The sequence below is a fragment of the Chenopodium album genome, chromosome 25 (assembly GCF_948465745.1).
Source record: "Chenopodium album chromosome 25, dcCheAlbu1.1, whole genome shotgun sequence".
Classification (NCBI taxonomy): Eukaryota; Viridiplantae; Streptophyta; class Magnoliopsida; order Caryophyllales; family Amaranthaceae; genus Chenopodium; species Chenopodium album.
The window spans coordinates 30,299,686-30,316,381 of record NC_137858.1 but is presented as its reverse complement, the minus strand read 5'-3'; the positions used below and the strand labels follow the sequence as shown (position 1 = coordinate 30,316,381).

At 36.8% G+C, this 16,696-nt stretch overlaps 3 protein-coding genes across 3 annotated transcripts; 1 reads left to right on the top strand and 2 right to left on the bottom strand.

Annotated features, from left to right (window-relative positions):
• Window positions 1-1,754: 1,754 nt before the first annotated feature.
• Window positions 1,755-2,850, bottom strand: LOC145613948 (uncharacterized). Its single transcript, XM_081668981.1, has 3 exons — window positions 2,442-2,850; window positions 2,282-2,371; window positions 1,755-2,236 (listed from the first exon to the last, which is right to left on the bottom strand). Exons 1-3 carry the CDS (start codon window positions 2,848-2,850, stop codon window positions 1,755-1,757), a joined length of 981 nt encoding a protein of 326 aa, XP_081525107.1.
• Window positions 2,851-3,673: 823 nt separating this feature from the next.
• On the bottom strand, window positions 3,674-4,240 carry LOC145613947 (uncharacterized). Its single transcript, XM_081668980.1, has one exon. The coding sequence runs from the start codon at window positions 4,238-4,240 to the stop codon at window positions 3,674-3,676; it is 567 nt and encodes a 188-aa protein (XP_081525106.1).
• Window positions 4,241-11,600: 7,360 nt separating this feature from the next.
• On the top strand, window positions 11,601-15,462 carry LOC145613946 (uncharacterized). The gene is made up of 2 exons (XM_081668979.1): window positions 11,601-12,963; window positions 15,443-15,462. Exons 1-2 carry the CDS (start codon window positions 11,601-11,603, stop codon window positions 15,460-15,462), a joined length of 1,383 nt encoding a protein of 460 aa, XP_081525105.1.
• The last annotated feature ends 1,234 nt before the right edge of the window (window positions 15,463-16,696 follow it).

The window sequence follows — 16,696 nt, the reverse complement described above, 5'->3', positions numbered from 1 at the left end:
GTGCCTAAATTTGCAGGAGATGTACAAAAAATATGACAGACGATGTGCGTAGCCGAGTAGATAGTACTGGTTTGAGTAGACTAGCTCACATCATGCATCACCACATTGATTGGGCCCTGATTTCAGCATTTGTAGAGCGCTGGCAGCCGGATACAAACACTTTTCACTTTCCTTTTGGCGAGATGACTATTATGCTCCATGATGTCCAGTACATACTTGGGTTACCTATGGAGGGTGCTCCTATTGTGGAGCATAGCGATGTTGCGTCTTTGAGGGTTGACTTTCAGAACTCTTTGGGGGTAGGAGCAGCAGCTCTTGTTGCCAAGCCAGGAGCTATTTGGGATAATGGGGGGGTATCATGTCAGGCCATAGATGAGAGGTGCCTGGCTGAGAGAGGAGACGTTGATATCCAGGTTCAGGGTTACTTGATGTTAGTTCTTGGCAACACTCTCTTTGTCGATAAGAGTGGTAGTCATATTATTCCTTCTTGCATCTTAGAGGTGAAGGAGGATGCTCGACTTTCTCATTATTCATGGGGTTCAACTACCCTTGCTTATCTGTATCGGATGTTAGGCATTGCCTCGCGGATAGATTGCAAACAGATTACCGGGTGTTTGACGTTGCTACAGTCTTGGATTTACAAGTATTTTCCCGCATTTTGACCTATTCAGGGCTGTTTAGCCGTAGCACCGACTGATGGTCGGGCCGCCATGTGGGACACACAGGCACTGGATAGGGACTACCATCGTGTAGTTTTTTTTCATAGACGTCTTGATCAGATGACAGATCGTGAGGTATATTTGGCGCAATGTATTTATTGAAAATTATTGTTTTCACACTTACTAATTATTAACGTGTTGTCATTGTTTTGTTGGAATTGGTTGTAGGTTAATTGGAGGCCCTACACGTTGACTCCAGCTCATTTGGTCCCGAGGACTACTTACTTGGGTTGGATATAGTATCGAGACATTGTTGAGCCATACCACCCTGACAGAGTTGTGCGACAACTTGGATATGTTCAGCGGATTCCTCATCCCATTCTTAGACCTGACTATGCTTACCGGCCAGGGTATGAGACGCGGATTTACGTGGTTAGCTCCGCAAGTGCACCTCAGTTCTGGGACAGATTTCACTCTGGGTCTTATTGTATACCCTTATCGGATTATTTGCCGTTGTTGGACGAGGAGCCTACTTGTTTAGATGATTACTTGGATTGGTTCTATACGTACTCACATCCATGTCTTATGAGTACTGATGAAGTGCTTCGCCCACCACCTCGACCCGATAGGACAAACGTGGATTACGTAAGTTTATTTAAGTATTTAATTTCATTTATTTAATTTTTATTAATTAATTTCATTACCTTCGTTTATTCAATTATCTTAATTAAATTTGACTCAATTAAATTTTTACTTTCATTTCTGTAGTGGGTGCAAAGATTCATGTCTGCATTGCGCAAGTTCATAGCTGAGCAGGGAGGCAACATCACCCCCACGGTGATCGAGGTGCAGGAAGCAATCATGGAGTGGAATGCCATGTTAGAAGATTGATATGTTTTATTATATTAATAGATTTGGTTTTAGTATTCTAAGTGTTATTAGATTTGGTGGTTTGATGTAATTTTAAGAGTTTTAATATTCTAAGTGTTATTAGATTTGGAGCAAACAATTATTAGATTCAATGTCATGTTTCAAATGTTATTATAATAGTATTTCGAACTAAGTAGTAGGAAAACAATACATATCCTATTAACATCATTCACTACCAGATAGATTTTGCCATGTAGCACGCCTATCTTGATATCGGTCCTCCCAACCTATAACGGTATCATCACGTATACGGAACCAAGGAGTAGCAATAGGAGGAACCGGGAAATTATCTTCGAACTCCAATCGCACGAAATGCCACCCTAATGATAGTATGCAAAACTCCCTATACGGACCAGTGGCAGTTGATGGAGCAGTCCAAGGTAGTACAGTGAGGCATGGGTAGACACTACGACCGTCCCTACCAATACCAAAACACATAACAGCGGCATTATAGAAGTTGGCAACCGGAAACAAGTCATCAATAGCAATCATCCAATGGTCCATGCCGCATCTCCCTCCAGTCCATGTGATACGGTGTATTGCTCCATCTAACTCTCCAGCAGTGTATACTTGAGAATAAATGTCGCGGTGAGCAGCAACCTCATTTGCAATCGAACGTCGAGCTAACATCCATTCATTCTGGTTACCTATGAAGAAATCAGCAACACATCAAAATCCGCAGTTTCCATCACCAAGCGGATCACTCCACCCTTGTAAGAACGGAAGCATGAAGGCTGGAATTTTGTCCAAATATGCAAATTCCTCCAAGTTCAAATCATTCCCTACAAGTTAGGACAAATTTAGAAAAAAATAACAACAACAACAACAATAGCAAAAGGAATAACAATGAACCTAAAGGTGTAAAAATGGGTGGTCTACGACCACCACGACGACCACCCCTACACCCACCTCGACGGCCATGAGAACCCAAAATATGCTCAAATCCGCTACGATTACGCCTAGTAGACGTAGACCATTGGCCTGTCGGTGGCCGACCCCTTGTATTCTCGTTGATCTCTGGATCCGTAAAATCTGTCTTATCTGGGTGTAGCTCCTCAAATAGGACTCGGCTGACACCCTGCACAAAGCTCGGATCACGATCTAAGACCTCATCCACCAAAGACCTAAACAAGGATGCATCCTGCTCTAACTCCTCAGCAAAAACAGGAATATCAACGCCATCCCCGATCACTAAGGTCTTCCAAAATGGATAGACCTGATCCAAATACAACCCAGTGCCAGCACAAATTGCTGTCCACATGGTGCACGCACATGGGAGACCATGCGTCGTCAGCAACGCACACCCTTACCTATCAAACACGTCATCAGATAACTCTCTCATCCTCCTTAACTCTCCTTGTAAAATATCAAGACCTCGAAATGATAAAATGCCGTCAAGGTGAAGTGAAGGAATGACGTTGTGCTGCGAACCCATTCGCCGTCTTGAGTCCTCTAATTGGTGACGAATCTAGATCAGCATACCCTCAATGTTGCTATGCACACGGCGGAAGATAGTGTCTAACGCTCCCGTAGAACTATCGAACCATTGTTTAAGCGCGGAATGTTGGCTCTCTACTCTACATGTGTTGACGTTGCCGAAATGCATAACCAAATTCATCCAACAATGTACAAATTTCTCCTTGTGGACCAACCATTGCTCCTCAACGTATTTCACTAGTGGTGGGTTCGATGCTCCCCATGTCGCTTTCATAACTTGCAACTCTAACTCATACTCGGCAACAGTGGTCGAACACATTCCTCTTCTCCATCTACCATTTCGAAATCTCTCAGCCATCACCATATCCTTCCCACACAAATAGTGCGCCCTTGCCAACACATCCTTGTTAATATGCCACCCGCATAGTAAATGCGCGCAATCGGGGAAGACCTCTTTCAATGCCTTCATTAACCCCAACTCACAATCAGTTACAAAAACTTTTGAAGCCACCTCATATCCAATGTACAACTTTATTCTCTCCAAAACCCACTTGTAGCTATCATAAGTTTCACTCTTCAATATAGCATATTCGATCAGAAAGTTTTGGTTTGTAGGCGTGACACTAACGAGCTCAAAGAATGGCATGTTATCTGTTCGTCTTGTAAGTATAATCCATCCCAATGACATGTGGATATGTACGTAGCATATTGGCCATCTCTGGGTGGGCCAAAAAAGCATGGGTGATAGCACGGGTACCCGGGTCGACATTTATCCAAGTGACATACTTGTGCTCATTTGCTAAGTGAACAAATTGGTGGGCAACATCTCGACCTTCACAAGCATCTAGCCGTATACGACTTCTCACATTGTAGATATGTCTCTTGTTAGGGTTCTCGTTCGGGAACTTCTCTTTCACGGCTGCCATAATGTGACGGGGCTTGGCTGCAGCAGAACTCATGTCGATAACAAGTGCTTTTGCAGCTGGACTAAGACCACTAACTTGTCGGTGACCCTCTTGATATACCATGAGCGGATGGTTATGCATGCCTTTTAAACCCATTCTTGATATAAGGACCCATCCTTCCATGTCCCTCAAACATCGAGCCGAGATTTGAAACGTACATTTACAACCCTTACTCTTCGTGTTCTTGCGTATAGCATTTTCTCTATCCCGATTTTCCCCTCTGTTCCTCTCCCCTCGATCACATTTCATATAATTAATTGGAAGCCCGTTTCTCTGTTTCTTATACGATGAATTTGTTAAAAAAAATCCTAATGGAGTGGCAATCTCTCTTGCCTAATCAAGAGCTGCATAGGTCGGGAACACTTCTCTAGTCTGAAAACGCGGACTATAATCAACACCATCACCGCCGTAGTCCGATAATGACGCCTGATACAAATAATTATTTTTTTAATTAATAATAACATTAATTATTTAATATTAATAACAATAATTAAAAAAATAACAATAATTAAAAAAAATGGTCAACCGGAATCCATGGTAACCGGATTTGATCTCCGGTTGCCGTGGACCGTTACCGGATTTCACCTCCGGTTACCATGATCAACCGGAGGGCAAATCCGGTTACCATCCACGGTAACCGGAGATCAAATCCGGTAACCGTGGACGGTAACCGGAGATCAAATCCGGTTACCGTGATATCCACCAACGGTTATGCACGGTAACCGGAGGCCAAATCCGGTTACCGTGACAAAAATCGGAGACAAAAACCCGGTTACCGCATCGGTTAACCAGTTTTGGTCTCTGGTTTACGTCGTCAGTCGGTTTCTCCGATCAATATTTCGAATCACAACAACCGGAGAAAAAGTCATACCTGTTCTAAACGTGACGGTGGCGCCGGTTCATTCTCCGTCGAGCCACCACGATCACTATCCATTTATCGTCGACTTTTACCGTCGTTGTGGTTGTCCGATGTAGAAGGTGGTGGTTGAGATGGTTGTTGTTGATTAGAGAAAGAAAATGAGAAAAAAAAAGTTACTAAGGGCAAATTTGTCGGTTTGCTTGAAATGATGGCGGTTATGATAAAAATGGACGGCGGTATTTAGCATTCCACATATATAAATGTTCGCACACTATTCTTAAGAGTTTGAAATAGGTGGCAATTAACATTAATAAGGGAAAATAAGTAAATAAACATTTTAAAGGGTATAATTGTCCAAACACTATTCATAAGAGTTCTCTAATACTTATAAAACACTAAATCAACAAATTAATCCTAAAAATCTATCCAATTTTTATTAAAATAAAACTCTTAACTAATTTTTTTTTTATTCTATAAAATCTATGTATATTTATCCAACTTTTTTTATCCTAATAAAAAATCCAAGTTTGTATTTTACAAAATTTTATTTAAATAAATTCTACGTGTCATACTAATAATTAATTATTGCCTATGTAGCGTGACACTTTGTGAAAAGTAGGAACACCAATAATATCATTGTCTGATAGCTTGGCTAAAAGTTTAGATGTATATACTCCCTCCATATCATAATGATGTTCATGTTTATGTAAATTGATGCAAGTTATTGTAAATCTTTAATCTCATACTAGCAAAAATTATAAAAAATAGATATTAATAATGTACTCAAGACGAATCAAATATATTTGTTCTTATAGGTTGAGGAAAATTCAAAAGTCAAAAGATCCCCAAACAAGAACACTATTGTGGAACGTAAGGAGTATTAATTAGTTAGGCTTTGTTCACTTCACCTTATTTTTGCTGAACTTAACTATTTTTATTGAATTGAAATTAATTTTGCACTTTAATTATTTTTTTATTGAACTAAAAGTAACTTTACTGAACTAAAATTATTTTTACTGATTCTTTGTTATATTTTTTCTTTGAAGTTACTAATGATTTTTACTGAATCGGAATTATTTTTACTAAACTGAACTTATTTTACTGAATTGAAATTATTTTTGCTATAGTAAAATTATTTTTATTGAACTGAAATTATTTTTACTTAATAGTATTTTTAAGATGAAGTGAACAAGGCCTTATATGATTGTAATTGTAATCCCCCGTATTTTTAAATATTTTATAAATGAAAATTTATTTTATTTATAATATTTATTTGTTATTTTTCATAATTTAATTTCAAAAGTTTCAAATTATTAATCTGGGTCGAAAATTATGTGAACAAATTATTTTATGCACCTTTATTCTACAATTTATGTCCAATCACACAAGCCTAACCCATTTGTTTACTTAATCGACCCATTATTTTTATGAGGCTCAATCTTTCTTTTTACCCTACAATAATTCTCTCCTATAAATACCCCATGAATCTCCAAAAATTTCCCACACAAAAAGGTTAGTCTTATTTTCATCCTCCTTTGTTTCATTATTTTGCTTAATGTTAATTTAATTGTTTTGGGTTTTGATTTTAGTATAAAGATTATATTTTTAGTATCAAATTATATTTTAATGGTATAAAGATTATAAATTTCAGATTATATTTATGTTATAAATTTCATATTTTATGAATTATAAACCTAGGGTTTCAATTTATTGAAAATCATGATTTTAGGGTTTTTATGAACAATTGATTTAGGGCTTTTATAGTAATGATGTTTTGAAATTTTGGTGATTATAAATACTGATTAGTTTAACTTAATTCCAGATTATTTTGAACACATAGATTCGTGTTTTAATTTTTAGATTTTCGTTCGTTAATATTAATCCCGTCTTAATCCCGATCAGATTCTGAACTCATCCGATTTTGATGAAAAAGTAGTGTTTTCCATGTGGAAACAACGTTTTAAGAAAGACTCACTACCTTTGGTAGTGAGCACCACCCTCTCGTGGCCAAATTCAGACTCTAAATATGATTTTCGGGCAGTTTTTGATTTTAACGAAGTTTTTTTATACTTAAAATATTATCCTTGAGTTTGATTAATAAAATTAATTATGTTTAAAGTTAATTAAGCATAAATATATGTTTTTACTGAAGTTTTAAGTGTTGAAAATAGTTTCTAAGTACTACTTTTGATGTTTTATAAAGAGGGTTTAATCACCCATTAAAAAGGGAGATTTTTAGGGGTTTTTATATAATTTTCAGATTTTTATTAGACTTTGAACTTGCTGTAATTTCATGTATAAGAGTGTATTTTAAGGTTTTTATGAAGAAAAATTTAAAGAACTATATATAAGCCTTTAATTTTAACTAAAGGGAAGGTTTTAAAGTGTTGTTTGATTTGGATTTTGAAGGTTTTAAAGTAAGTTAGTATTGCTGTAAATTTGATTGATTGAGTATTGATTGAGATGTTATTATTTGGCTTAGGAGAGGAGTTTATTGAAGGTGATTTCTAGTTAGTAAAGTGGCATACTAATTCGTTTGCTCAAGGTACGTACAAGTTACGAAACCTTTCTTTTAGGTGCATGTTTAAGGACGACGGATCGAGAACTTAGTATCATGTATAGGGATGACTAAGTTAAATTGTTTGGTTATACATTGTGAATTTCGTATGACGTGCACTATTTTATATTGCAAGTATTATTTGTGCTCTGATTATGCAAGGTGCGCTTAGAGGCAAAGGTATATGATTGGTGTAATGATTAATTTATTACTCATTCATGATTATGCAAGCAGGATGAGTAAAGGAAGAATTTAAGTCTTCTAAGACGAGGTTGAGGTTTTGGGGTGCCTTATGCACTCAAGGTGTTTATACACCGAGGTAGTAAAGGAATAAATAATAAATGTTGCTTGCCACTAATAAATCAAGAATTGAAATTGAAAAGTTGTTTTTGATTGAATTGATATTGGATTGATTGTATTGTTATGCATATGAGTCATCACCAAGTCTAAACCTGTAAATCACGTAAAGTGCAAGATGGATGGGCAATAAAACTCTGGATTGGTGCACTTCTAGAGTAATGACAATCAGGGGTTGGGGTACATGGGGTATTAGCCGTGTACTTTTCTCGAGGCCGTCTGATCTACGAGTCTCTTATTTCAAATAGTTTTCAAAACTAGGAGTTAGGTGAGATCTCATACTAACTACGGTCACGGAGTCGCGCCCGTGGTCGTTGGATGTTTATTGATGTTTCCGAAAGGAGGCATGGGGTTTTTCTTTTATTGATGTTCCAAATGGAGCATGGGTTGGACAACCTTGTCTATTGCGTAATCCAATGAATAAAAATAATGATTTACCTATTATTAATTAATGGAGTCTTAGTAATATAAATAGTTGAGTCGTGTGTTGAGTCTATAATTTAATGATGCATGATGATTGATTATTAGTAGCATGTTATGGATTTCTTAATTTATTTTGCAGCTTGTATGTACTCAGCTTTGCTGATTGCGTGCTTTGTGTGTCTTTCTTTGGTCATGGCCTTCGCCTTTCAATGACCCTGTGACGATCCAATTTTTACACTTGTAATATTGGGGAGCAGAATTACCACAGGTTCTTACACATGCAGCATTCATCAGGGTTGTGGGATCTTGAGTAGAGAGTTGGTTGTTTGCATTTTATTTCTTTTGCAAGTTTGAATTTATATTAATTCGATTTTATTCGACACTATTTCTTTTGGGTTTGAATTTATTTGAACATTGAATTTAATCACTTACTACTTTTATTGGGTTTTGAATAAGGGCCTTAATGGTTCCAAGTTGTATGACTTAATTTGGTTTCATTAGTTGGTTTTGAAACTTATTTATAACTGATTTAGTTTTTCCGCTGCTATTTTCTGATAAAGCCTTAACGTTTGAACACGTGGCGGTAGCACGCCAGTAATTCTCTTGAATATTGTTCAGGGTCCTCACAGGTTTAAAGAGAGAATTATTGGGGTGTTACAATAATATTAAATTTCTCTCTCTCACATTAAACCTAATGGTTACATTCATATTTCTATCTCATTGTAAGGTAAAGGGAACATGTCCATAATTTCATATTTAATTTTTACTAGGAATTCCAGCGCGCGCGATATGACTAGCCCTTTGAGAAGAATTGTAATCGGTAGCCTTTTATACCCTATGCCTGTTTGAGTGATACTTTATTATATTTATTTGCATTTATGCGATAATTCTGTTGGATGTTGCAGTTGTGCAATGTTCAAAGCTTTAGTAGAGCTACTTTGATTTAGCAAAAGAACGGTAAAAAAAAATAGAGTTCTATAAATATAAATGTCTAAATTTGAAGTACTTATTGAGATAAAATTAAATAAATTAAACAAGACATTACATAAAATTCAGAAAAAACAACATTATACAAATACATATTTTGTAGATTTTGTACCACATATACATTAAAATTAATTTAAAATCCTTTTATATTATTCTCTTCAAAAAAAAATCCTTTTATATTATATATTTTTTAAATTCGAAGTAGAAAAAAACAAAAAGAAAAGGAGTAAAGATGGCTTTAAATATTATAATAAACACAAATTTTTATTTACACATAGTTAATTTAGGGGATTCAAGAGAGAATTTTAAGGCTTTTGAAATCCAATAAGGGCAAATTTCAAAAAAAAAAAAAAAACATTTTTCGGGATATAAATGTCCATGCGTTATCAAGAATCAAGTTCCAACCCCATACCACCCTAATTTCATTCCTAATTTCAAACTTAGACCACTTTGGCTCCGTTCACCTCACCTTAATTTTGCTGAACTCAAATTATTTTTACTGAAATGAAATTACTACCTCTGTTTCATATCATTTGCAACGATTTGACATAAAGTACAGAATAAAAAAATGTCTAATCGTTGCAAATAATATGAAACGGTGGTAATACTTTTGCTGAATTTAAATTAGTTTTACTGAATTGAAATTAATTTTGTCAAAACTGAACTTATTTAACCTTATATTTTTTTGGATTTTTCTCATTGGTAGCAATAAAGGTTTGTAAATTCTTTGAGGTAGCAAATTTTTTGTCAAATTCTCTTAAATAGCATTAGTTTTACAATTATTCCCTAGTATAGCTTTATTTTATCAAATATGATATATTAGCCTAAACTACACTAACCATGGACCATGGTTATATAATAATACATTTACTAAACTACTGTCATTCAATTTATTGAATGATACAAGCATACTACCTGTAAGTCTCTCGAGTAGGGTGTGAGTGCGAGTGCGAGAGTCCCTGCTAGGGTTGCCTTTTTCTCTTGATTTGCTACACAATTCTACTCTATTTTCTACTGCGATTCTTTCAGTGATCTCGATTTTGCAATTCTCTGTGACTATGGATGATCAATTGGTGAGGGAGTGGGAAAGGTTGAAACTTACGGAGGAGGAAAGCATGGTTCTTAGGGGTTCGGGGGATGTTGCGGCTGAGGAGGGTGAGGGTTCAAAATTAGCCCTGTCTCTGGTGGGGAAACTTTTGACAAAGAAAACTTTCAATTTTGAAGCCATGAAGAGGGTCCTGAAAAACCTATGGAGAATTGATGATAATGTTGCGGTGCGGATGATCGACACTAATCTTTTCGTTTTCCAGTTCTTTAATGTTGATGACAAGAATAAGGTGATGGAGGGTAGACCTTGGGTGTTTGATAATCAAATATTGCTGTTGAAGGAGGATATGGCTAATGAACAACCGTCAGATGTGGAATTTACGACCTGCCCTTTCTGGATTCGCCTTCTTGATGTGCCTTTTGGAAAGCGTAACAAGCAATTTGCTCGTGAGGTGGGTGATTGTATTGGTGAATGTATGGAGGTGGATGACTTTGATCTGCTTGGGCGGGAGGAATTTTTGAGAATTAAAGTGATGATCGACATTACAAAACCTCTTCGTAGGGGGATAAAAGTTGCTGTCGATGCCCACTCGTCTAAATGGGTTGGCTTCAAGTACGAGAGGTTAGGTGATTTTTGTTATTATTGTGGTAGAATTGGCCACAATGATAAGGATTGTGAAGCGAAAGAGGGTAGGGTCGGTGACTCTCCGATTGTTTTCCAATATGGGCCATTCATGGTTGTCTCCCCTCTTCAGCGATCTCGAGCTGCCCTTATTGAAAGGGAGAAGGAGAAAAAATGGCTAGACAATATGACTATTCGAGGAAGAGTGCAAAAATTTGATTACAATGACCCTAGAGCAATTCGTCTAGGGCCTCCGAGTGCTGCCAGAAAGCTCTTATTTTCTTCTCCGAATGACTGTGGTATGAGTTCTCCTAAGGTACGGGCTGCTAAGCTTAAAGCCGTGGCGGTTGAGGGGCGATCTGAGTTGGTGTTGAGAGTTGTCTCTGTGTGTGATGAGTTGAGTCCGATTCCTACTGTTGTTCCTGGCCAACAGGGGACTGTTACATCTAATTTTGGTGACAATAATGCTGATGGTGTCTCTTTGACAAAGGCGGTGAACCTGGTGCACGGGGACAAGAGCAAAAAGTGTGTTAGAAGGAAGCAATCAACTAGTGGGGCAACGGCTATGGACACATCAGAAGGCTATGACAATGTGGTTATTTCCAAGAAGAGGGTGGCAGATGCAATGTTTGATGAGGGCCAGATGGATACTCGCAATAATTTGGAGAAAAAGCTGAAGGTTGGTGTCTTGACTAGTGACTCTAATATTTCCACTTTCAAAGTAGAGGGTCTTGGGGATCCAAGCCCTCTAAAAGCCATGAAAATCTTAAGCTGGAACTGCCACGGGATTGGCAACTCGTGGACAGGTAGGGCTTTCCAAGATTTATGTTGGAGAGATAGGCCAAATATAGTTTTTGTTATGGAATCTATGATTGATGACAAAAGACTTAATAAAATTAAAAATAAATGTGGCTATTCGAATGGTGTTTGTATTAGTAGTACGGGTAACTCGGGGGGAATGGGTATGTGGTGGAAAGATGTGAATGTGAAAGTTGTCTCTTACTCTGTGCATCATTTTGCTATTGATATTCTTGATGATAATAATTGTGCAAAATGGAGAGCGATTGGTATTTATGGATGGCCGGAACAAGCTAATAAACATATGACTTGGTCCCTTATGTCGGCTCTTAAAACAGAATGCAATTTGCCTTGTGTTATGTTTGGTGATTTTAATGAAATAACTAGCTTGTCGGAGAAAGAAGGGGGTGTGACAAGGAGTGAGAGGTTGATGGATGCTTTTCGGGGTGCTATTGATACATGCTCTCTTCGTGATCTTGGTTACAAGGGTAGTATTTTCACTTGGGAAAGGGGCAAGAATATAGAGACTTTTGTTAGAGAAAGGTTGGACAGATTTCTTGCGGATGAAGAGTGGTGTCTTTTGTTCCCGGATTTTGAGGTTCTTAATATGCCAATTATAAAGTCCAACTCGGACCATGCACCTATCGTTTTATCTACTGTGAAGCAATGTGTGGACTCTTATAGTGGTAGCGCTTTTAAGTTCGAATCTCTATGGCTCTCTAACGAGAATTGTGGGACGGTGGTTGAGGAAGGATGGAGCGCAGGTGAGGGGCTGAATATCATGCAGCGGCTGGCCGTGTGTAGTGAGGCCTTAGGGTCGTGGGCAAATCTCACTTTCGGGGTGGTGAAGAAAAAAATCAAAGCCGTTGAGAAGAAGATGCGTGAGTTAAAAAAGGGCTCTATGGATGGTGTGAAGCTTGAGATGTGTAATGCTTTGTGTGTAGAGCTCGAATCTTTGCAAAAATTGGAAGAGTCGTATTGGCATGCTAGGGCCAGGGTGAACGAGCTTCGTGATGGGGATAAAAATACAAAATATTTTCATCAGAAAGCCAGTCAGAGGAAAGCTCAGAATAGAATTGTCGGCTTAAAGGGTGAGAATGGAGAATGGTTTGAGCAACGGGTTGATCTTGAACGTCTGATTTCTGCTTATTTCGAGAACCTTTTTGCTACTAGCTCTCCTACTGGGTTCCAGGATGCGCTAGAAGGGATAGAAAATGTGATCACTGATGACATGGATGCTATACTTGATTGTGAGCCGACAGGAGAAGAAATAAAATCTGCCCTTTTTCAGATGCACCCTAATAAGGCCCCGGGGCCGGACGGTATGCACGCTCTATTTTTTAAAAAATTCTGGCATATTGTTGGTCCTGATATTATTGCTTTTGTGAAAAGTTGGTGGAGAGGTGATGTGGATTTGAGGGATGTGATGAGTCTATTTTATATATATTTTTATCCTCCGTCCCACGGTCATATTTGTGCTTATTTGAGCTCTGCGGAGCTATTTTTATTACTAATATACGTTTTCTAGTATTTTTGTAGAGTTGGTATTATTTTGTAGGAATTTGCAAAATTATGACAATTCCCGAGCATATTGAGCCACTACAAAGATATTAGAGCTTGATCGTATTTTATTAGTTCGGCGATTAAGGGCTTTATTAAGTAAAAGAGGTACAAAGTTCTAACAGAAAATACAAGCCAAAATAAGTGAGAACTTGGACTCGAGTCAACAAGGCTCAAGTCCGACCCAAAAGTTCAAGAGGAAGGAGCCCAACGTTCGGAAGCAGTTAACTGATCCAAACAAGCAACAAGGCCATATCAGGCAGCCCAACTCCAGATGAGGCGCATTTGGGCTGCTGCAATTTGTTTTATTAGGCCACTTATATCATCAGTTTTGTGGTATTGGGTTTTGATATAAAATCTGATGCTTTTCTTTAGGCGGTGGGGAATTATAGTTTGTTTAGGATTTATAATGAAGGCTCTATAAATACTACCTGGTACTATCGTGTCAGGGGGATGCTTTTCTAGTTTTTCTTCCTTTAGGTAGTTATTAGCTTAGTTTTAGGTAGCTTTTAATTAATTAGTTTTAGTTTACTTCTTTCTCTCTCTAACTTTTCTCTCTCTCCCTTAATTAAACTCTTAGTATTATTTTTTCTCTTGTTTTCTCTCTCTACAACTCTTGGTTTAATCTCAGTTATTTATTTTCTTTCTTCTATCATGTCTTCTTTTATTGCTTTGATTAGTTTAGATTTAATTATGCGTGAGTAGTTCTCTTTCTAGGGTTTGTGGGGATCCATGAATAATATGAAGGGGTAATTTATTGTTGTTAATTATCAATGTTTAATTAATTTCCTATTGATTGATTTAATGCTCTGTGACTAGATTAGGCCTGATCTTTTATGCATGAGTTTGACAATATTGATTCGAGATTCGAGAGATGAGAATTGATGTTTAGCTCTAGTTTCAATAGGCGGGTTAATCTATAAATGGTTAAGTCGAGATTCGAGAGATGAGATTTAATACCGGTAGATTAATTCTGTGATTGTAATACGTAGCGAAAGCCCTTTATAATCTGGTTAATTGATGCATTGATGATTGATTATTATGTTTTACCCTGGAATATTGTTTATTGGTGGACCTATGCCCTAGGCCTTTTAATATTTGATTTCTCCCTACTTTATTTTCCCCACTCATATTCTTCGTAGTATAATCTTTAATTACAACAACATTGGTTACCCTGATAATTTAGATTATAATAATTAATTAGAAATAGAAAGACTTGTTTCCCTGTGGATTCGACCCTACTTCCCTATCTGCATTAGTTAGAGGACTTAGGTAATTATTTTTGATTAGGTGATACGACTTTAGCCTGTCAAAATTTGGCGCCGTTGCCGGGGAAACGGTTTTATTTTTATTTCTAGTTGTTATTAGAGTCTAAATTATTTTTTTCCCCCTTATATTCCTTATGAGTTGAAAATATTCATGCTTACGTCATTACAAGAATTATATGATTTATATGCAGCACCTGACTACTGTTGTTGTCAACGTCTTTGTCATGAAAATCCTGAATGCCCTTATAGTGAGTTTTTTGTGCGTGCTCCTGATGATTTTAGAGTCTTTCCATTAACATATGATCATATTCGAAAACGATTAGTTGCTAATGAAAGTTATTGGAAGGCTCTTGATGAAAAAGTCTATGGACACTATAATAATACGAATGTTATTGAGGATGAAGAACCCGTTATAGAATTTGTGGTTGAAAAATCATTGGTTGACGAATCGGTGATTGAAAAATCATTAGTTGTAGAAACGGTGGTTGAAAATTCCTTTGTTGATGATGAGGTTATTCATGAGGGTAAAATATTCAAATCATTATTGGATGATAAAGACAATGACTACCTCCATGTTCGTTCTATTAATTCTAAATTTTTTTCGGAGGAAGTAAAAGGTTGTGGTGTATTTTCATCTCTTTCTTTTGATTTTTCCTATTACCTTGAGTTCTCTTTATGTGCTCCTAACTTTTTCTTTGTAGGGATTAATGTGCTTGCAATTAAGCCCTATCTAGTGCCTAATGAAATGTTTGCAGGAGCGTTTGATAAGTTACTCAAGGCATTGAATTCTTCCGATTGAGAGAAAGAGTATGGTCGAGCGGGACCTTGATAAACTAGCGCTTTGCGGGAGGCAACCCGTATTTTATTGTTTTTTTTTAGTTTAGTCTTTTCTTTTTGTTGTGTGTTTTCGTTTTTTATTTTAGAGAGATAAGGAGAGTGTATCTTATGCTTGTGGGAGTTTATTTTTGTGTAGATTTTGATCCAGAAGGCTGATTTAAAAGGAGAAGAATAAGCTGAATTGCACTCGTATTCGATCGGGCGCGCGTACGTGTCAGCAAAATTCGTCAATTTCAACAGGCCATAACTTTTGCGTTTCTTATCCGATTTTGGCGTGTGACCTATCGTTGGAAAGCTCTTCAAGTCTACTTTCTAATGCAATTAAAATCACTGATTTATGATTTATAGATCAAAAGTTATGATCAGAATAGTGCACCTGACTCAAATTTAGACTTGTTTTCCTACTAACACTTTGTTTCATTCTTGCCCAAATTTGTTCCAAAGAGATGCATTGAAATCTTCGAGGATTTGGTGACATTATTGTGGTGATGATGATGAGTAGTCACCTTGACTACTAACTTCCCTTTAAGACAATGAGGACATTGTCTAATTTAGCTTGGGGGAGGTTCTCGTGTTCGTATGGTATATCTTTCACTCTCTCTCTTTTTTTTTTTTTTTTTTAGTTTAGTTTCTTTTCTTTCTTAGTATAGATTTTATTGCTTTCTTAGGTTAGTTTTATTCCAATGAATTATGAATCATGCTTCCTGTGCCCCTTGATTAAAATTTTTCGAAATTGTTTTTATTCTTGGTGTGTGATGATAGATATTGTGGATTAGTTGATCATGATTTGATGTTTGATTGCCTTGGAACCTTAACATGCGTCAATTTTGTCCAACTACTTGTGAATATAGTGCTTGACTAGTTGATTTGGTTAGGAATGTGTGTTAGTTCCTGGTATGTCAATGAATTTGAGTATTGATTTGCAACTATGAGTAGTGTTTCATGACTCAATATTATGCACATGTGGAGGACGAAGGCATTTGTTCTTTTAGGTAGCCTTCAGATTTATTTAGATACATTTGTTCCCTTCTTGCTACCCATGTTGTTGCTTGTGCCCTTTTATTGTTTTTAGCCACATTACAAGCCATGTTTGCCCCATTGGTTACTAGTCCCAAGCTTGGCTTGGGGGAGCTATTAGTGAGTGGGGTGAGGGAGTTTGTAGTATGCACATTATTTGCACAATTTGGGTGGGTTTGAGAAGTTATTTGTTCTTGATCATATTTTTGTTTTGATGAGTTTTATTGTGTATATATTTGAAAAGAAATAAAAGTGTGATGGAAAAAGAAAAAAAAAAAGAAGTTCAAAGAAAAAAAAAAAGAAGTGAGAAAATAAAAAAAAAAAAGTGAACTTCTAGAAAAAAAGAAAAAAAAATGAAAAAAAAGAGCAAAAA

What these genes read in the sequence shown, in the direction of transcription:
- LOC145613948 (XM_081668981.1), bottom strand. Translation starts at nt 2,850, where the DNA reads ATGTGGACAGCAATTTGTGCTGGCACTGGGTTGTATTTGGATCAGGTC. An exon ending in ACCCATTTTTACACCTTTAG is followed by an intron (nt 2,372 to 2,441) that starts GTTCATTGTTAT and finishes CCTAACTTGTAG; the next exon opens with GGAATGATTTGAACTTGGAG. An exon ending in AGGGTGGAGTGATCCGCTTG is followed by an intron (nt 2,237 to 2,281) that starts GTGATGGAAACT and finishes ATTTCTTCATAG; the next exon opens with GTAACCAGAATGAATGGATG.
- LOC145613947 (XM_081668980.1), bottom strand. Translation starts at nt 4,240, where the DNA reads ATGAAATGTGATCGAGGGGAGAGGAACAGAGGGGAAAATCGGGATAGA.
- LOC145613946 (XM_081668979.1), top strand. Translation starts at nt 11,601, where the DNA reads ATGAAAATCTTAAGCTGGAACTGCCACGGGATTGGCAACTCGTGGACA. An exon ending in TAAGGCCCCGGGGCCGGACG is followed by an intron (nt 12,964 to 15,442) that starts GTATGCACGCTC and finishes ATTTTTGTGTAG; the next exon opens with ATTTTGATCCAGAAGGCTGA.